The sequence below is a fragment of the Cucurbita moschata genome, unplaced genomic scaffold (assembly GCF_002738365.1).
Source record: "Cucurbita moschata cultivar Rifu unplaced genomic scaffold, Cmos_1.0 Cmo_Scf00010, whole genome shotgun sequence".
NCBI classification, from domain to species: Eukaryota; Viridiplantae; Streptophyta; class Magnoliopsida; order Cucurbitales; family Cucurbitaceae; genus Cucurbita; species Cucurbita moschata.
This window is the reverse complement of record NW_019268526.1, coordinates 5,624,122-5,643,343: the sequence shown is the minus strand read 5'-3', so window position 1 is coordinate 5,643,343 and position 19,222 is coordinate 5,624,122. Positions and strand designations below refer to the sequence as shown.

Sequence of the window (19,222 nt, the reverse complement as noted above, 5' to 3'; positions counted from 1 at the left end):
CGTACGAGCAACTTCATTACTGTAAAAAAAAAAAAAAAAAAAAAAAAAAAAATCACAACCAGGAGTCTGATCCTACGCAAAACAATCCCAATGCTTTTAAATTGAAAATAGATATTCCACTGAATATAGTTATTGGGACCCACAGAAAAGAAAACAACGAAACACAAAACAATTACAAAAACAATCTAAATTCTACTCCACTTCACCACGTAGGTTGAAGATTCCTCTCTCCCTTCCAGAATATCCTTGTATTTGCCTTTATTGAGGCAACCATCCATATTTTGGATTACTTGTTGGAGAGAGGAATTTCTTGAAGAGAAATGAAGAAGAAAGAAAAGTTACCTTGCTATTAAGACATAAGTCTCCTACAAACGCTTGAACGAGAAAGCTGGAGGTCTCCAAATGACAAAAGATTTGAGAAATGGTTATATCATGAACACAAAGTAATAGGCGAGTGCCTTATTGAAGAAGCTCACCTTGGGTACTTTCTAGGCTGTAAAGCCTCCCCTCACCTCCTCTCGCCATAGGCGAGCACCTCAACAACACTGGATACAAAAGCATAGAACTTTTGGACGGTCATGGTGGAGAATCTAGCTTGGTCATTATGGAGGGAATTATTACCTAAAGAAAATTTTCTTTTACTTACCTGACTAGAAATGTTTTTAACAAATTGTTACACTTATTCTTATCTTTTAAATCGATGTTTACTATTTAAGGAAAAAAATGTCCAATTTTCAATGTTCAGTTTGGCAGATGGTCCTTTAGTGGTTGCTATTTAGTCTGGAAATTCCCTTCTAGCATCTATCGACTGCTTAATCATGGTTTATATTTTTTGTTGCAGGCTAGAATATTGCTCAACTTTAGTGACATTAAAGATGAACTGAACTTGGGATTTGTACACCTAGTAATTTAAACTTGCATTAATAGGCAGAAAGTGAGATAAATATTCAACTATTAGGTTTCTCATTTAGGCTTGATGCAAATAAGTGTATGAGACATATGCAATATTTTTTATGGACGTGCTTATTTTCCAATGCTTCCATTTTTCTTTTCATTTTACCAGGTGTTTGCAAGAACGGTGATTTGTCGAGATTTAGATGTTGCCACCAAAGTTGCTCGTACCGATGGTTTGGACTGTATAACTTTGGAGGGTGGGTGTTGAAGTTATCTTTGCCACTTTATGATAGCTTTACTATGTATGTTTTTGACAAGTTTCCTTCGACTCTGCAGGTGACCAAGTTAGTAAAAAAGGTGGTATGACAGGGGGATTTTATGATCACCGACGTTCAAAATTGAAGTTTATGAATATAATTATGTTAAATACCAAAGCCATTAACATGAAGGAAGATGACCTGGCAAAAGTTAGATCAGCACTTCAAGATATCCTTTTTGTTGTTTCCTCCAATAACACCTTGCCAAAAGGAGGGGCTTTAAATTCCATTGATTAATTGCAATTTGATTAAGCCCAAATACATAAACCACCTTTTATTTATTTATCTATTTTTTTAAGAAAACAGATTTTTATTGATAGAACGAAGATATATAAAAACGGGAGGAAAGCCAACCCCAAGCAAATGGATATATAAAAACAGATTTATCTATTCTAGCCACACATTTTCAAATTTAAAAGGGCTGGGACCCCATTTGAAACTACCGGAGTGGAGATATCGTGCATTTAAAACGGCATCCAAGAAGTCTTTGATGTTTATGCATTTATAACTCAAATATTGTGCAAAACCAATTATTTTTTGGGGACTAATTATCCTGAAAACGTATTCTTAATTACTAAACCTTGACAATCTGACTCCTGTTTGTGTATTCTTTGTTATTACATTCAGTCATCCAATATGTTTTTGTCTATAGGTTTGTCTTCTTTTACTTAATTTATCTTACAGATAGACAGAAAAATTACTGAACTTGTTTCAGAGCAGCAGAAAATTGATGCCAAGCAGGGTCATGATAAATCGGAATTGGAACAGCTTAAGCAAGACATTGCTAATGCTCAAAAGCAGAAACAATCAATATCCAAGGCTCTTCTGAATAAGGTATATTTAGGACGAGTTCTAGATAACTTATTGGTCCACCTTGGTTCGACTAGAAATATAGTTCTTTCTCTTGATATTTTTTATTCTTGTATGTAGGAAAAATCGCTTGCAGATGTTCGCAATCAGATTGATCAGCTTAGAGGTAATATGGCCGTGAAACAAGCTGAAATGGGCACTGATCTCATTGATCATTTGACACCAGAGGAAAAAAATCTTCTATCACGATTGAACCCTGAAATATCAGAGCTGAAAGAGAAGCTTATTGCATGCAAGACAGATCGTATTGAGGTCAGTTAATTGGTGTGTGCATTTATTGATATCATATACCTTTAACTTTTGCCCTTGTTCTTGCATTTTGTTATTGGATAGACTGAAACAAGGAAAGCAGAGCTTGAGACGAATCTAACAACTAACCTCAAGCGGCGGAAACAAGAGTTAGAAGCTATAATATCATCTGCAGAAGCAGACTCTTTACTGGGAGAAGCAGATTTGAAGAGACAGGAACTGAAAGATGCCAAGTTCTTGGTAGAAGAAACGACTCAACAGCTTAAAAGTGAGACTTTTGATTCTGCATTTTTTTTAGTTCTCAATTTTATTTTTCTATTTTATAGTGATTTGAAGTTGTGCTTTCTCAGGAGTTTCTGAAAATATGGACGAGAGATCTAAGGAAGTCAAGAAGATTAAAGACGAAAAGAATAAACTAAAGGTATCCCATTTTTACATGTTAACACCATCGATTATTCTTGCCCTCCTTTCTCCTTGGTTGATCCTTTGTCTATACAGACTTTAGAGGACAACTACGAGAGGACACTTCAGGACGAAGCTAAAGAATTAGAGCAACTACTAAGCAAAAGAAATGTTCTTCTTGCTAAAGAAGAAGAGTATTCAAAGAAAATTGGAGAGCTGGGGCTACTGTCATCTGATGCTTTTGAAACGTAATCTTTTCTTTGAATTAGGATTTCCTTCTGATGTTCAGCTGTCCTTGACAAATGATTAGTGATCATTACTGAAATTATTTGACAATACCTTTCATGCGTATCTTAATCTATTGTTTGTGATTCATTTTATTGGTAATTGTCTGATCCTTGTTGGGTTTTCTTTCGTATTGCAAATTTTAGGTATAAGAGGAGGAACGTCAAGGAACTGTATAAAATGTTGCACAGATGCAATGAACAACTGCAGCAATTCAGCCACGTTAATAAGAAAGCATTGGATCAGTATGTGAATTTCACAGAACAAAGGGAAGAGCTTCAGAAAAGACAAGCTGAATTAGATGCAGGTGATGAGGTATTGCTAGACCGGACCCAATTTAGATTATTTTGTTTGTAATTTGGCTGTCAAACTCTTGCCAAGCAATGGTGCTTCTGGACATTGTAGAAAATTCAAGAGCTCATAGGAGTCTTAGATCAAAGGAAGGATGAATCAATTGAACGTACATTCAAAGGAGTTGCAAAGCACTTTCGAGAAGTTTTCTCAGAGCTTGTTCAAGGTGGCCATGGGTATCTAGTTATGATGAAGAAAAAGGTATAGTTTTGATTGTATTGCACGCATTCCTTTTGGTGTTGGATGCAGATTTTATCACTCATAAATGTATTTTTGTGGCCTGTGGACCTTGTGGGGTATTATGCTGACGAATGGTTGAGTTTGAGCTATGTCAAGCCATTTTGTTTTGGTCCTTGGCATGGTGGCCATTTTATAGCCTGTGGACCTTGTTTTTTCATTAAAAACACACAATTTTCTTTTAGTGATGGATAAAAAACTCAGAAGTGTATAATCTTTGTCGGACCAGATTACAAAAATGTTAAGTGGAAATCCAGAAAGATGAAGCTGAAGTATTGTCTCCCGATACCTGTTCAGGGGCCTTTCCCCTCCGTAAAATCTCCTTTTTCTCTCTGACAAAACTTGCAACATAAGAGAAGAGATTTTAGAGCATTAAACCTTAGCCTTGTTCTCGAACTAATCCTCACAAAGAAGACTCTTAAGAAGTCTTGAAATAATTCTGAAGGAGGTTAGGGACTGACTGAATATGTTAAGGAACATTATCTACCGCTTCGAATAAACACGGCTAAAAAGGTAGAGTTGTGACCTTCCCCATTCTTCTTGACAAGAAGCCTGGAATATTGAGGATAGAAGACACCTTACTGAGTTGAATGATTGGATTGACTTGTTCATAATCTTGAGACTATGGCTTTATTGGAGCCTAGCTTGGACACAATTTCGTCAATATCTCTATTGTATGCCATTAGTGGATGGGTAGGTGTCTTTCATCATTATGGGGAAGTTTTGCTTTCTAGTTGTAGTTGAGTCGCAGTTTTGTATTTGCTGGAGATTGGCTATTGATTGGGGTTATAGAACTTCTGTTTAATTGGCTTGTTCTAGAGATTGTAGTTCTATGGTGGATGAGTTTCTTCTTCAGTCACCATTTTGTGACAAGGGTCTTTTTGGTTGCTTGTTATGTTTATGTGTCTCTTTAGGTGTTGGTCTACAAGTTTTTTTTGTATATATCCCTTGGATCTTATTTTGTTAAATTGAAGCTCCGTTTTATTTTAGTTCGACTCCTGATGCTAGTTTGTTTCTCTTTATGTACTTCATATTCTTTCATTTCTTCTCAATGAATGTGTGGTTTCTTGTTTAAGAAGGAATTCCAGAGAAAGTTATAATCTCCCCTTTCGTCACTTCATGGAAGGTATCAACATGCCACAGCAATAAATGACTTTTAAGTTGTTATATGCAAGAACCTCATAGGGTGTATGTTTTTTCGGGAACACGCTCAATTCTATAATTGTTTTATCTTGATTGTATAATTGTTTCATCTCTTTCTTTTGTTTCTTCTTTTTTTACCCCTTAAAATCAGTTGCTCTTGAGGTATCGAAGTCCCATACAATCCATGATGCACCCAACTCTGCATCTTATTTACTATCCCCTTGTCTTTCCAGTCACCTTAACTTTAAACAACTTGGGGAAACGTTGGCCTACACCAGGAGGTTCTTAGTCTCCCCCCAAGTTCCAATGTTTTTATGTACAATAATCTTCTATCTTACTTGCATGGAGTTTTGTGGAGCTGAACAGCCTCCTATGGTTCTAAGGAAGAGATACACCTCAAGCATAAATGGTCGAGAACTCCTGTCCGTGGCTTGGTTCGTTATTAACAGATTTAAAAATGGGCTAAACATATGTTTTCTTACCCACGACTAAGGAAGCTTAATTGTTGAAAAAATTGCTCAGAGGTGATAATATCATTTTAATATAATATCTCGAAGGACCTATAGCTAGAACCAGGCTTGTATGGCATTGTGCCAACAACTTCTAAGACCTGTATGATGTTTTCTTATCCTTGGTTAAATTCACATTTATGGGTTGGGATGGTGTTCTGGGATTACGGCTAGATAATTATGAATTAATGCGACATCAAGAGTAATTTGTTCTTTGAATTTTTCCTTCATTCGCACAGGATGGTGATCATGCTGATGATGATCCTGATGAAGCTGCACCTCCAGAAGCAGATACTGGGGGCAGGGTTGAGAAATACATCGGAGTGAAAGTGAAGGCATGTACAAGCTTCTGTACTTTGTTTCATAGGATGACCTTTCCTGAGTTCCTAAATAAAATGGCGTTCGTTGCAGGTTTCTTTTACTGGGCAAGGAGAGACACAGTCCATGAAGCAGTTGTCTGGGGGACAAAAAACTGTTGTTGCTCTAACCCTTATCTTTGCCATACAACGATGTGATCCTGCTCCGTTTTACCTGTTTGATGAGATAGATGCTGCATTGGATCCACAGTATAGAACTGCAGTCGGAAGTATCCTTCACATTATACTCATGATTTGTTTGCCTTGCCATGGTCTTCTCCAAGTGATATCAAACACGTTTCCACTTTTCGTTTTTTTTTTTTAAACGATAAGAGAGGGTGCTATTATATTTATTGTCGACTATATTATGTCATATATTCCCTTCCCTGTAATCATAATTCCAGTTTGATGTTCTTAATTACTTGCTAGATATGATTCGTAGGCTAGCAGACATGGCGAATACTCAATTTATAACAACTACATTTAGGCCAGAGCTTGTGAAGGTTGCCGACAAGATATATGGTGTTACCCATAAAAATAGGGTGAGCCGTGTGAATGTTGTCACCAAGGAAGATGCCCTGGACTTTATTGAGCATGACCAATCTCACAATAACTAAGGTTAGATTTTTCTAGTCAAACTTGCATTTATTTTTTCGTTGACCGTGACTAGTTTACAAAAATTTCTGTTGGTATTCATAGGTGGCTAAAGATCCCCTGAGGCATTGGTTGTATTGTAATGTGTGAATGGAAATACTGGGCACCGCTCTACTCATTGGCATGTTAGAAAAAAGGTATGAAACTTTAGGGTGAACTTCACTATAATAGTACTTTTGGGTATTTATGTGTCTCCGAAGTGTTGGTAGCTGTAATTAGAGAAACATTGACTGGAATGGTTGTGGTCTGGTAGCCGATGTTGGTCGTTGATTGATATCTATTTAGTCTTCTTCCCCATGCCATTCTACGTCTGCTGCAAAGCTCATTCAAACCCATCTCTAATAGATAATAGATAGTGGCTATTTTCCTTTCCTTTTCTTTTCTCTGCTGCATCACTTGGAATTCGCAGTCAAACATAGATATTCTGAAGGAGACTCTTGCTGCTTGTTGAATTGGACTAGAGCACCATCGGTCATGGAATGATTTTCATTGGGGGCTAATTTGGACACTTCCATTTCCATTTCCATTATTATCATTATTATTTTAGGTTGAAAGTTGAGTGGTGGAAGACCTGTCGTTGAATTTGTATTTTGTATTTTTTAGGTGTCTAATTTTTTTTTTTTTAATAAAAAAATTGAACTAATAATAGGTTTCTAACAAATTCAAAACTTTTAAAAATTAAAAATGAAGTATGTCTAATAAAATTGTTTGTGAATTAAAAAAAAATATATGAAAAGTTTAAAAATTAAATTTGTAATTGAATTTAAATATATCAACTTTGTTGTATGTAATTCCAAATAAACAGGCTGGTCGTTGAGTTTAGGTTTACGAACTCGCTGACCACATTCCTCAATCAACGTCGTCAAATGCCGCCTTAAAAAGTTGTCGCATTATTCATAAAGTGCCCTCCTTTTCTTCTTTCCTTTTTTTTTTTTTTTTTTTTTTTAATTATTACTTTTTTGGCATTTTCCTACGTCTTTTTGCCCACATTTTTATCTGTTTGGCGTGACTTCTTCAAATTTAATCCTGATTGTTCAAGTGGGGTTTCACCGTTTGGCTGTTGAGGACGATGAACTGCTGACTATGACTATAGGGAGCAAAAGAGAAGCTATGAACTCATAAAACTCTACAACTTCTGCTTGTATTCATTCTAAGAAGAAATGGAATACCAAAACTGTATGCAATTTCTGTTCGTTACACAAAGAAGGAAAATGAAAAAATGGGATGGTAGGAAAAAATCACCAAGAATTCCCACATCATCTTTTTTGTATGTATATACAAAAGAATGATCTACTATCTGCTCCATTCTCTGATGTTTTCCTCCGAATGAAAAAACAAAGGTAAGAGGATCATGTCTAGGAATGGTCAGTCATCTTCTTATGTTTCCAGAGTTATCTGGCCTGGAAAGTTGGAGGTATTGTCGTCCTTGGGCTCATCTCAATGGCCACATAAGGATTGCAGTGATGCCTACAATATGTGTCGCATCTTGGTGATAACCTCACTTGCTCCAGCGCTCGTAGTTGAAGTTGTGATGGATAGTCTCGCACGCAGCCTATGCGGGGACCGGCTCCGGTTGTCCATCTGCAAGACAACTGCTTCCCCAGTTGGTATGAATTGGCATCTTTATGTGAATTTAACCTTCCAAGGACTGACTCCTCGGGAACAACCTTCACTTCAGTACTCCCTTTATCTTCCTGTTCTCTCCCAAACATCGCAATCACTTCACCCCTATTTGGTATCTCAAGATTGGCCAACTTTTTCCCAATGTTGCGACGCTTTCGCTCTGATAATTCAATGGAAGGCTGTGTTTGCTCAAATGAATCAGATTTTCCTTCAGTGGATTCTTCCATATTGTTCTCTTCACTCTCAAAGCCCTTCAGCTTTTCTATGATGTCCTCCTCAGATGAGTTGTTCCTAACATGGCGCCTACTCGTTTGGCAGTCTAGATAATCATCCCCCTCATCAATGGAACTTGTCTGAATGGGATAAAAGATGGATTTCAGGCGTTATTTAAAACAATCTAAGTTTTAAAAATGATATCAGAGGGGAAAACATGAAAGCCTTGTACATTTTCAGGCAATATTACCTTCACATCAGTAAGATCTACATTGTTCTCTTTAAGGAATGACATGAAGTCCTTAAAGTTTTCTTCAGTGGGTCGGTAATGTCCGCTATGAGCCCAAACAGCCTGTGTCAAAGAAGAGTAAATAGATAATAGGTAATTGACTTAATAGTTAGAGGGGGAAAACAGTTGAGGATTTCATGTTGTCGAGTTGGTACCTTGAGAACACCATTGTCCACAACCAATCTCCCAGCAGCAGTTGTAGCTCCTCCAGCCAAGAAGCTTGAGTGCTGGAACGTACCTTTCTTCTTCTTTCCAACATACATAGTCTTTGACGTGCTTAGGACAAAAATCCATTTTGTATTTCTGGCTTCTTCAGCTGTGTGGACGAGTTTCCCTGATTGTTTGAATACGAGTTTCCCATCTTCCACAATTACTTCATATGCAAGCCTTTCCATCTAAGATTAAAGCAGAAACAAATTAAGTTCAATGGGGTAGAGTTAAGAATAAGGAAGAGAAGGAAGATTCGATGAGAAACCAAGAAGTGTTTGCTTACAGGACCCAAATACTTGATGCACTGCTGTTGGAGTTTCCATCGCGGGCATTTTTCGACCACATTTACTTCCTTCCCTTCTCCTATATCCAACCTGGTCAAGGTCAAAATATGGTGCTTCCAAATTCAGTAAAGGAAGAAGGAAAAATAGTGAAAAACATATTGTTGCAGTAAGGAAATTTCACCAGTAGAAGAAGGGTTCTTTACTCTGACTATGAAGCCATTTCATGTAATAAAAGTGTAAGTTGTGGCCATAGCGATGTCGCGGATCAATCTGTATACATAAATAACTAATCATTACATCACTACAAAATGAAGTTAAAGACTCGGTTACAAGAAAATTTACTTACCGCCTCAAGCCAATGCTGCAAAGAAAGCTTTCTAGCTTTAGCATTCTTGGATAACCCTTTTCCAACCTATAATTGCAAAAAACTGATCAGATTTCTGAAACAAAAATCCGGTGAAGTATTGTTCACACGTTTTTTTCTCAGAAATTTCTGTAAATTCACCTTAGCTGCTCTAGTTCTTGCTCTTGACCAGCGTGATATGGCAGACTCACGTTTTTCCATGTCAAAGAATGATACAGAACTTCGCTTCAGTTCAGCAAAGTCTAAGAGTTTCCACCTACAAACATTGCCAGTTTAATAAATAATGGAAGTAAGACAAAATAACCTAAGCAAAAAGTGCCGCATGATTATGAGTTCTTAGAAAAAGAGGAGAAGTTACCAGCTTTGCTCAACCAGAACAGCACAGTCTGCAAGCTTTCTTCTAGTGCGGAAGCTTTTATACACTTTCTGCAATTTTAGAGCAGCAACATGCTTGGGATTGGTTGGATCCAAAGCTGGTAACATTTTGATTCTTTCCATATCATTATCTAAACTTAGTGATTGATTATCAAACTCTACACTCTTCGGGTTGATGGATGCAACGCCTATGTCATTTCCTGTTTCTAATGAAGAAGCCTCCGTTGAAGGCAGATTCTCTAAATCTCTTCCGTTGAAGTTAATAGATGCTTCCAACGATACATTTCGAGAACTTACTGATTTCAACACTTTTGGTTCTGAATCTCTGCTTGTAAAACTGACAGACCTGATTGGAGTTTTTTCTTCATCTCCAAAACTTGAGGATTTTATGAGAGTAGATTGTAAACTGTTCCCCAAATCGATAAACTCAGCAAATGGACAGGAACCAGATATACCCATATGGCATAATAAGATCCTTTAATATCCTGTAAGAACAGATGCTGTATCAGAAGGCATGTCTATCTATAGTCTACAGGCCATGCTACGGAAATCTAATAAAAGAAATGAGACTAGCATTAGCAAGTTCAAAAGTGATCTCCATTCATAATAAAGAATAGGTAATGAAAGTGGCAAATTCTCCGGTTCGAAGAAAGTGGCTCCAATTGATCACATTAAAAAAAAAACAGAGATCTGGATACAATGGATTCAATGCCTATAACACTATGTCTATAGATGTGCCTAACCAAATAATAGCATTATAATATCTCTATCCGTCTCTCTCTGTTTTTTTCTTCTCTTTTTTTAAACTGCTTTAAGCCGGCGGCGGCCCTGTGAAGCCGTCAAGAAGGCAGCCCAAAATCCCACTTCAACGAAACAGCGATTCGAAAATCAACATATATTAAAAACCACGGAGATGATTACCATTTTCGCTAAAGAAACATCTAGGGAAGATCCATTCCACGAACACAATCAAATGGAAGAACAGAAACGAATTGAAGAGGAAAACAGTAATGTTCAGTGGTGACCTTGAAAACGAAAACGATGAAGAACTGAAAGTTGAGGATGGATATGGATATGAGCTCCGGCTTCGGAATTGTTGGTTCCTGTTTAGTGGAAGTTTGAATCGCAAATTAGAGAAGAAGCAGTGGAGGAAGAGGATTTTGGTGGGGTTTATATACGCATTTCAGAATTATTTATTATTATTCTCTCACTTTTTGCAGGAAAATTTTATAAAAATTTATTTGATTGTGAAACTTTAAAGCATTCGAAGTTTCCTCTATATTTCCCCACCAACAAAGATTTGACTCCTCCTCTTCATATCGTTTTAATTAATTAATTATTTATTTAATTGAAATGATAAGAAACCAATTTCAGTACATACCATAAATTTAATATGTCACAACGCTTCTATTTTTATTTTAATATTATGCTTTATTAAATAAATCAGCGACAGTTGCATTGACTTTTTGACCATTCACATCCTTGTGAGTTGTGCCCTCCTTCTTCTGGACTTCTTTTTGACCATTCCCAACCAGAAACAATTATGCTTATTGGGCCGGTTGAATCGGGGGTCAAATACCCACTTCCGTGAATGATATGGGCCACAGGAATTAATGGCCCAATAGGCACGTAACTGGGTTGACTTGGCAGAAAAGTCAACGATATTCCACTTGTTTGAATATGATCATTATTTTGCTCCCTATGTTTGAGTTCAATATCCAGCACTGTCACTGCTACTTCTTCTGTTGTTTTGTGTGTGGCTAAAGATGGTGCAGACCCTGTTAAGTTGCAAAGGGCTCTGAACTGGGCTTCTGATCTGGGTGGAACCAATTGTTGCCCTGGGCTTGTCGTCAGGCTGGAACTGGGCTTGGACCATCCAGCAATTTTCCTTACCGTTATTGCAAAAAAAAAAAAAAAGGTTAAATTTTTTAGTGTTTCTAAAATTTATTGATCTATGGACACAAAGTTGAATGCGCAATCAAATTGTATGTAATATAATATTAAAATTTAAAAGTTAAGGCGGGGTAATTGGGAAGTATAATCACCCTCCATCAAACTCATTGTAAGTCGTGCAATTGGGGAAATTTATAATCAAATGGTCAGGTTTGGTTCCCAAAATCTGAATCCAATGGTGGGAAATCGCGACCACCGCCCGCAACAGCCTCTGTTTGGTGGGGGGAGATCGTCTTCGTCGACGTCCTTGGCGCCTCCAACTTCATGGGCGTCCACAACCTCCGTTTCTGCTTCAGGGAAGAGAATTCAAAGAGAAATGACTGAGTTTAACTTGGACCCACCTTCCGATTGCTCCGCCGGGCCAAAGGGCGACAATCTTTACCACTGGTTCGCTACCATCTTTGGCCCTCCTGGTAGGTACCCTTTAGGGATTCCTACTTCTTTGTTTCAATTCCTGAACAGATGCTCACTAAAACCCTGATGGGGTTTCATTTCCTGACTGCTAAGGATGTTTTATTTACAATTCTAAAGAAAGTGATTAGGGAAGAAGATGCCCACTGTTTAGCTTGAAGAACTTTTACCAAAAACTAAATTTATTTGTTTTGGATCATATGAAGGCTGTGTATGAACACTATCTCCAATAAATCAGGACAAATTTCTGGTAATCTTGACTTGTGTCTGTGTTGTTTATAGGAACACCATATGAAGGTGGCATATTTTTCCTGGACATAATTTTTCCAAGTGATTATCCATTCAATCCTCCAAAGGTACTCTTCTCCCCCCACATCCTTCAATTTGATGCTCATTCTTGATCGATGCTACACTGTTTCAAGTTGTTTATTTATTAAGAAGGATCAGGTGTGCAGGTTGTATTTAAAACCCGAATCTACCACTGCAATGTCGATTCCTCCGGTAACGTAAGTTTGGACATTTTGAAGGATAGCTGGAGTCCTGCGTTAACAATTGCAAAGGTGTTAATTGCAGTGAAATCAATTTTTACAAACCCCAACCCTTGTGAGTTCCCTCACTTTCTGGACTCATTGTTTATGTCACTTTATGCTTCTTCTCGTTTACTTCATATGCCTTTCTATTTCAACTGCTTTTCTTTCATTTGGAATGCATTGTCCTTTGTGTCTTTAAGAACCGGGAGTGTAATCGAAGGGATAGACCAGATATATGGTCGGTTAGGTTCGGTTTTCACAGAGAGGGACTCTGTGGTTGTTGAAAGGAATTTACTGGGAATGGGAGCTATTCTCCATGAATGTATGCAGACTATGGAGGGAGATGGTTTGTTTATATCAGTATAAGAGTTTCTAGTTACGATGATTGGCGGTGGGATGAATATTGTGAGGTCTCACATCGGTTGGAGGGGGGAACGAAGTATTTCTTTATAAGAGTGTGAAAAACTATCGTTAGTAGATGCGTTTTAAAAACCTTGAGGAGAAGTCCAAAGAGGACAATATGTGCTCTGTTACAAAAATATGTTGTGAAAAAAGTATTTAGAGAGGTTCGATGATCTCAGAAATGGTTGGTCTGTTTTCGATTTAAATAAAATGACAAGGAAGAGAAGAGATTGAGGAAGCAATGGCAGTGTGCTAACTGTTGTTCTATTCAACTAATTGATGGCAAGTTCAAAGTCCCGGTTCATTTTGGATTCTACTAATGTTGCAGATGATCCAAATGCACCTGGTGTTGCTCACTTGTACTTGGCCGACAGAGCTAAACACGACGAGATAGCTGCTGAGTGGACGCTACGTTTTGCAAAGTGAATGGAGCCTCAAACAACCAACAGTGATGGATATGATTTTGGCAAGGAGTTATGAAGAACAGTGGAAAGCAAATGTAGAGACGGGGACATGGAATGGAATACTACAACTGTGGATATTATGAACGATTTGTAGTAGCCCCTTTGGAATTTAGGTGTCTGTCATATGCGTATGTAATATAGTATTCTCTTGTGATGATTCGGAAGGATTCTATAGCTATCAAGTTTGGTGGTCACCCAAGTGTTGTATTTATGACTAAGTTGAGATTTGAATACAAAAAAACTGATATCTTCATTGGTCAGCTCCTCTCTTCTCAGTTTGATATCATAAATTCTTAAGAAGCCTGGCTGATCAAAAGCCACTCCTTGAAAACTACTGCAAATGAACATGGATGGTTCAGAGGGTGAAGATGGAGTGTAAAGAGTGTAAATAAACGTAGATGAAGCTGTGAAATTGAACATGGCCCAAACATCAGACCCTGCAGAGGGGTTTGGCGTGAGCTCATGGCGGCTGGAACAGCGTTGAAACCGACACAGTATGTTATCTTAATTGCAGCAGCTGAGGATAGAGTGAATGGGAAGTCTGGGTGGAAATGGAGCGCATATGCGACCATGTGGATGAGACCATATTACTGCAAATGCCAGCCACTCGGTAGCTGTTTGGAATTTTTCATGTACATAGTCGGTGGCTGTCAAACTTAAGGGAAAATTACAATAATACCCCCCACATTGGATATTTTCCACAAATCACACCTCTGCGCAGCATCCCGATTGAACGTACCCACTGTACTCTTCTGGAACATTAATTTTGGTCATTTTACTATTTTCCCCTTCCTCCCTTTCCATCACATAGAAATTCTGCGCCGCCCCTTGGTACTCCGACCCCGTCACCACAGTTTGGGATCCGATCACCACCCCGCAGGTTCCGACTTGGAACGCAGCCTCCCATTCCGACCAGTTCGTCAGTCTTCCCTCTTTGTCCATTCCGACGCATGCCCGCGGGCACCTCCCCGTCTCCCATGCCCGATCCACAACGCGCCACTCGCCGGAATCGAGGTCGTACACTTCGGCGCTGGCGTCGAACATTCCCTGCCGCTCTGTGTCGTAGCCGCTAATCACCCAGAACTCGCCGCCGGCCATCAGCCCTTCGCACTCGTCCCTCCCCTGACTCATTTGGGGCAACTCGGTCCACTCGTCGCTTCTCAGATCGTAAACCCAGGCCGATTTCAAGGCGTTCTTGCTCTCGTCGTGGCCACCGGCGACGTAGATTCGTCCATCGGAAGCCCCTATTGCAAAAAAGGAGCGGTTAGAAGGCATATCTTTCCCCTTCCTCCAGCCACATCTGGTGAAATCGTAAACGAAAACATCAACAATGGGATCGTAGGTCTCTGGGTCCCAGCCGCCCATGAGCACCAATTTGCCTTCCGTGCTGGCTATGTGGCAGAACAAAGGGAGGCCATCTGGGTAGTGGGGAATTGGAGGGATTCGTTCCCAGGATTGAGTGAGTGGGTCGAAAAGGGTGAGTCCATAAGCGAGGGAGGTGCAGAGCTTCCATCCGGTGGTGGAATAGGTTGGGGGAAGAGTCTGAACGAAGCAGGAGAGAAGACGGGTGGCGCCGGAGTTTCGGCGGTGGTAATAGAAATGCGAGCTGGAGATGAGTTGACGCCAACGGCGGCAGACGGCGGAGGCGAGGCGGTGAGTGGTGTAAGGCAAACGAGTGATGCAGTCGAGACCGAGTTCGTCGGGGAGACCGGGAATCAAGTGGAAGGTTTCCATTGCAAGACAAAGAGAGAGTTTGATAATACTACGTTGGATTACACTCCCATTTATACACACCACCACTCCGACAATCAATCTTTTATTTATTTTTATTTTATTTTCCCTCTCTCTGTCTCTGCCTCTCTGCCTCTCTGCCTCTATCTCTATCAAATTTTCGACGTGTCAGTGTCAGCGATGGATCACTTTCACAAAAAACAGTTTCTTTTGTTTTCTGTGGGGTCTCCATAGAATTGGTTTCGTCCCAGCGATGGGAATGGGTTTGGGTCTGTGGGTCTTTATGATAAACGGCAATAGGAGCTCAGAAGAAGAAGAAGAAGAAGAGTGTGCCACGTGGCGGGATGGTTTAAGTTAATAGCTAGAGCTGTGGGTAGGATTGCATTTATGATCCGAGAGAGTTTCATATTTTGTTCTCAAATAATTTGTACTAACTAGCCAACTTAGAGCATGCTGTTTTTCCTGTAAATAATAATAATAATAATAATAAATAAAAAAAAAGTAAGGATGGCTACGTGGAAAGAGAGAAGGGATGTGTGGAAAGCAAGAAAAAAGAGAAGATAACGGGGAAAAGTATTTCTCTCCTTTAATTTTAAATGTCTTAATTAATCTCTCCGTCCCTTCCTCTGGACACGTGTGGGTCATGTATTTATTTATTTAAGCAAGAGATCGAGTGTGGTAATGTAAGGGCGGTTTAGGGTTTAGGGCGAGAAGTGGGCCCAGTTGGAGAAGCCTTATTAGAAATGAATCCAGGGTTCAAACCCCTTACATAATTAAATTGTAGATTGCGGGCCTTTCTGGTATAAATATAATTTCCTGGTTAAAGACACGTGTCACGTTCTTTTCTAATTTCCAAAACAAATGGCTCTTACTTCCCGATGAAGTAACATCTTCCGCACCTCTCTTTTTCTTCTAAAGATATACTTTCTTTAATCAGAGCCTTTATTTATTAAAACAACAAGGAATTCAAATGCTCACTTTTGCATTATGAATCTGTCAATGATGGGATGTCTCCTTTTTTAAAGTATTTTTTTATTTGAAAACTTTAATCTCGGAAACCCCCCCTGCCCCCCACCCCGAACCACTAATATTTTATGATGACTTTTCTCTTACTTCTCTCTCTCTCTCATGCTTACCCAAAAATTTTGGATCTGGACCCCAAAAGCTAGTGGGCTTTAGTAGTAGTAGGCCCAATATCCATTGTTACGTGGAGGAAATGTAAAGGAGGGTAATTGGTAGAAGAGAGGTGGGATTAAAGGTTTTCTAACATTTAAATTATGTATCAATGTAAAAATTGCGTTTGCCGGGAGTCGAACCCGGGTTCGGAGTGCTGAGTTTCCGAAGCGTATCAAGAAGGCTCAAGATTCTAAAATGAAATCCCAAGAAGAAGACAAAATTGTTGTTGTTTTCCTCCGATCCAAGGCTCTCTCTTTGTCCGATCCTTACCAACTTTAGTGAAGAAAAGAGCAGAACCCCAAATTCCCAATTGTAATCATACTCTGTTTATGCCATTGACCTCCCCCATTGGAATATACCTCCCTCGCCTATCTAAGTAATTCTACACTCTTATTAACCCTTTTGAACCCAATCTTTTTTCTCAAATAATTTGTACTATGACTTCTTCTATTTCCCTTACGCCAAACCCTCGTATAGTCATTGGAGAATGCGAAGGGAAGCGATCCAGAGTTAGAGTTACAATGAGCAGAGGTGGGGTAATTGCAGCCCCCACTAGCCCCCAGACATTGAAGTTTCCTACTTTGTCCAAACAAGGCATTCCTTTGGCCGATTTGCACGTCGATGAGATCGTTGAGAGGCAATCTCGGGCCAACCATTCTTCCCAACCGTGTAACACGCTGCAGTTACATCCTTCATTTCTGGAAGAAGCTTACGAGAGTTGCAGGAAAATCTGCGCAGAATATGCCCAGACCTTCTACTTGGGAACTTTACTGATGACGAAGGAGAGGCAGAGAGCAATTTGGGCAATATATGGTAAGGGGAAAACAAATCACATTTTTGAAGCGAACCCATTTCGGAAAGCCCACGAAAGTGAGGAGTAAGTTTTGAGTTTTTGTTGGTGCAGTTTGGTGTAGGAGAACGGATGAACTTGTGGACGGCCCCAATGCTGCATACATGAACCCAGAAGTTCTTGACCGATGGGAAGAACGTTTGCAAGACATATTTGAAGGGTGCCCTTATGACGTGCTGGACGCTGCTTTGAGTCACACGGTGTCCAAATTTCCCTTAGACATGAAGGTGCAGTGAGCTGAGAGAAGCTTTCCTGTTTTTTATGTGTCTTGCTGGCTTGGGCTCATACTTGTTGTGCGTGTTTGTTTTGTTTTCTGAAAGCAGCCTTTCAAAGACATGATTGAGGGCATGAGAATGGACACTAGAAAGTGTCGATATGACACTTTTGAAGAGCTGTATTTGTATTGTTACTACGTGGCTGGAACTGTGGGCCTAATGAGTGTGCCTGTTATGGGAATTGCACCCGATTCTTCGCTTTCTTCTCAAACTATTTACACGGCTTCCCTCCACTTGGGAATTGGAAATCAACTTACCAATATTCTAAGAGATGTGGGAGAGGAGTAAGCTATTCTTTTTCTTTCTCTATCTATTACTTCTATTGTTCATGCAACTAAATATTGCGGTTTGAACTTGTTTCAGTGCTTTGAGAGGGAGAGTATATCTTCCTCAAGATGAGCTTGCACAGTTCGGGTTATGCGACAACGATATATTGTCGATGAGAGTGACTGATAAGTGGAGAGAATTCATGAAAGAACAGATCAAAAGGGCGAGGTTTTATTTCAAACAGGCAGAAAAGGGAGCCTCTCAGCTAGACAAGCCCAGCCGTTGGCCGGTATGGTCGTCCTTGATGCTGTACCGAAAAATATTGGAAGCAATAGAAGAAAACGATTACAACAACTTCACAAAGCGAGCTTACGTAGGGAGGTCGAAGAAACTTCTCACACTGCCTCTTGCTTACACCAAAGCTATATCGGCACCCAGTCTACTCTTTCACTGACTGCACATCCAGCAACTTAGGCACTTAGGCATGCGTTGCCGCATCCAAACAGATTACAAAGCATTTCTCCCAAGGGTTTATGAGGAAATTTAAGTTGAAATTCTAAAAAGATCCAAAATTTCTCCCATTATTGGTTGCTTACACAAGCTTGGCTTGCATTCAAAATCTAGGATAGACTCTTAATACAAAGTTTTTTTTGCATAACACAGAATATATGAAATTGCAGCCAGCTGAATTATCATTTCAAAGTCTAGGGTAAACATAAACTCGTCCCGACTCTGGCATAGAAGATTGCAGTCTCTGCATGGGAGACACTCAACGTATACTCTGCTTCTAATGGGGCCTGATTGTTTGCTCATTGAAAATAGGCCAGGCTGTTTACATTTTATAGATACTAAAGATTAGACAAAGTAGCTGAAGAAGAAAGAATTCTAAAAGGCATTGGAAGAAAGGTGCACAGCAAAAGAGGAAATCATGGGAAAGAATAATGAAGGCACTCATTGAAGGAAATTAAACTGATGGTCCATCTGTAAACCCCCAAAAAGAAAACTATAACAAGCATCCTACAAAATAGTTAACAGAAAAGCAGAGGAAAAGAAAATTACATGAAACACATTACTAAAGAAAGAAACAGATGCAACACAACATTGTTCTGTGGAGATGTTACATATGCAGTTAATGAGTCGCCAGCCCTATAGCCTCCATCAGCAAAAACTTTGAGATTTTCAAGGATGCACTCCTCCCGCCTGAAGCAACCAGCCGAAATTTACATGCTTCCCTCCCCCCCCCCCAAACTGAAATTCTCCAACGTAACAACAGCCAAAACGTACATTAGGAAACAGCTGCTGCTAGAAATTTTCATCTGACAATAGCCGCATCACAAGAAGTAATCGGGAGTTCTTCGAGTAACATCTGGCTCACCCCTCCTTGGAGCTGGTTCGAACTGCAGAAGCAAAGAATTTCACAACTTTTGACACATACAGAAAACAGAAAGGTAAGATATGAATAAAGTAATGACTGGCTGTGATATTAGAGCCTTTTCTCCCTTTCGGGAGGCAGGGAGGGAGGGGGGGGGGGGGGGGGG

General features: G+C 39.5%; 6 protein-coding genes across 9 annotated transcripts in view; 3 read left to right on the top strand and 3 right to left on the bottom strand.

Annotated features, from left to right (window-relative positions):
- Positions 1–6,763, top strand: part of LOC111448494 (structural maintenance of chromosomes protein 3) — a 16,715-nt gene extending 9,952 nt beyond the window's left edge. For all 4 annotated transcript variants that reach the window (XM_023088148.1, XM_023088147.1, XM_023088144.1 and 1 more), the window contains 13 exons: positions 1,064–1,151; positions 1,231–1,380; positions 1,894–2,045; positions 2,142–2,333; positions 2,415–2,598; positions 2,681–2,751; positions 2,829–2,980; positions 3,164–3,332; positions 3,423–3,569; positions 5,497–5,592; positions 5,669–5,843; positions 6,043–6,231; positions 6,313–6,763. In XM_023088148.1, coding sequence (XP_022943916.1) covers positions 1,064–1,151; positions 1,231–1,380; positions 1,894–2,045; positions 2,142–2,333; positions 2,415–2,598; positions 2,681–2,751; positions 2,829–2,980; positions 3,164–3,332; positions 3,423–3,569; positions 5,497–5,592; positions 5,669–5,843; positions 6,043–6,230 — 1,764 coding nt within the window. In that variant the 3' untranslated portion in view covers position 6,231; positions 6,313–6,763. The remainder of the gene's footprint in view (positions 1–1,063; positions 1,152–1,230; positions 1,381–1,893; positions 2,046–2,141; positions 2,334–2,414; positions 2,599–2,680; positions 2,752–2,828; positions 2,981–3,163; positions 3,333–3,422; positions 3,570–5,496; positions 5,593–5,668; positions 5,844–6,042; positions 6,232–6,312) is intronic.
- Positions 6,764–7,378: 615 nt separating this feature from the next.
- On the bottom strand, positions 7,379–10,806 carry LOC111448221 (IQ domain-containing protein IQM2-like). The gene is made up of 9 exons (XM_023087693.1): positions 10,651–10,806; positions 9,609–10,110; positions 9,392–9,506; positions 9,233–9,298; positions 9,068–9,156; positions 8,886–8,976; positions 8,548–8,787; positions 8,354–8,455; positions 7,379–8,243 (listed from the first exon to the last, which is right to left on the bottom strand). The coding sequence occupies exons 2-9, from the start codon at positions 10,082–10,084 to the stop codon at positions 7,659–7,661; spliced, it is 1,764 nt and encodes a 587-aa protein (XP_022943461.1). The 5' UTR covers positions 10,085–10,110; positions 10,651–10,806; the 3' UTR covers positions 7,379–7,658.
- An 845-nt stretch (positions 10,807–11,651) lies between these two features.
- Positions 11,652–13,645, top strand: LOC111448300 (constitutive photomorphogenesis protein 10). The gene is made up of 4 exons (XM_023087799.1): positions 11,652–11,991; positions 12,272–12,345; positions 12,445–12,592; positions 13,250–13,645. Exons 1-4 carry the CDS (start codon positions 11,721–11,723, stop codon positions 13,345–13,347), a joined length of 591 nt encoding a protein of 196 aa, XP_022943567.1. The 5' UTR covers positions 11,652–11,720; the 3' UTR covers positions 13,348–13,645.
- LOC111448298 (F-box/kelch-repeat protein At2g44130-like) lies at positions 13,635–15,190 on the bottom strand. The gene has a single exon (XM_023087797.1). The coding sequence runs from the start codon at positions 15,117–15,119 to the stop codon at positions 14,091–14,093; it is 1,029 nt and encodes a 342-aa protein (XP_022943565.1). The 5' UTR covers positions 15,120–15,190; the 3' UTR covers positions 13,635–14,090.
- Positions 15,191–16,446: 1,256 nt separating this feature from the next.
- On the top strand, positions 16,447–18,277 carry LOC111448297 (phytoene synthase 2, chloroplastic-like). Its single transcript, XM_023087796.1, has 4 exons — positions 16,447–17,105; positions 17,197–17,369; positions 17,466–17,701; positions 17,781–18,277. The coding sequence occupies exons 1-4, from the start codon at positions 16,730–16,732 to the stop codon at positions 18,136–18,138; spliced, it is 1,143 nt and encodes a 380-aa protein (XP_022943564.1). The 5' UTR covers positions 16,447–16,729; the 3' UTR covers positions 18,139–18,277.
- Positions 18,278–18,613: 336 nt separating this feature from the next.
- The window catches only part of LOC111448299 (serine/threonine-protein phosphatase PP2A-2 catalytic subunit-like), a 7,335-nt gene continuing 6,726 nt past the window's right edge, over positions 18,614–19,222 (bottom strand). Inside the window, exon 11 of the mRNA XM_023087798.1 lies at positions 18,614–19,081. Coding sequence (XP_022943566.1) covers positions 19,016–19,081 — 66 coding nt within the window. The 3' untranslated portion in view covers positions 18,614–19,015. The remainder of the gene's footprint in view (positions 19,082–19,222) is intronic.

Coding starts and splice junctions, on each gene's coding strand:
- LOC111448221 (XM_023087693.1), bottom strand. CDS start 10,084: ATGGGTATATCTGGTTCCTGTCCATTTGCTGAGTTTATCGATTTGGGG. Junction 9,299..9,391: donor CAAGAACTAGAGCAGCTAAG/GTGAATTTACAG, acceptor TTGCAATTATAG/GTTGGAAAAGGGTTATCCAA. Junction 8,244..8,353: donor TAGATCTTACTGATGTGAAG/GTAATATTGCCT, acceptor TATCCCATTCAG/ACAAGTTCCATTGATGAGGG.
- LOC111448300 (XM_023087799.1), top strand. CDS start 11,721: ATGGTCAGGTTTGGTTCCCAAAATCTGAATCCAATGGTGGGAAATCGC. Junction 11,992..12,271: donor TACCATCTTTGGCCCTCCTG/GTAGGTACCCTT, acceptor TGTTGTTTATAG/GAACACCATATGAAGGTGGC. Junction 12,593..13,249: donor TTTTACAAACCCCAACCCTT/GTGAGTTCCCTC, acceptor CTAATGTTGCAG/ATGATCCAAATGCACCTGGT.
- LOC111448298 (XM_023087797.1), bottom strand. CDS start 15,119: ATGGAAACCTTCCACTTGATTCCCGGTCTCCCCGACGAACTCGGTCTC.
- LOC111448297 (XM_023087796.1), top strand. CDS start 16,730: ATGACTTCTTCTATTTCCCTTACGCCAAACCCTCGTATAGTCATTGGA. Junction 17,106..17,196: donor AGCAATTTGGGCAATATATG/GTAAGGGGAAAA, acceptor TTGTTGGTGCAG/TTTGGTGTAGGAGAACGGAT. Junction 17,702..17,780: donor CTAAGAGATGTGGGAGAGGA/GTAAGCTATTCT, acceptor AACTTGTTTCAG/TGCTTTGAGAGGGAGAGTAT.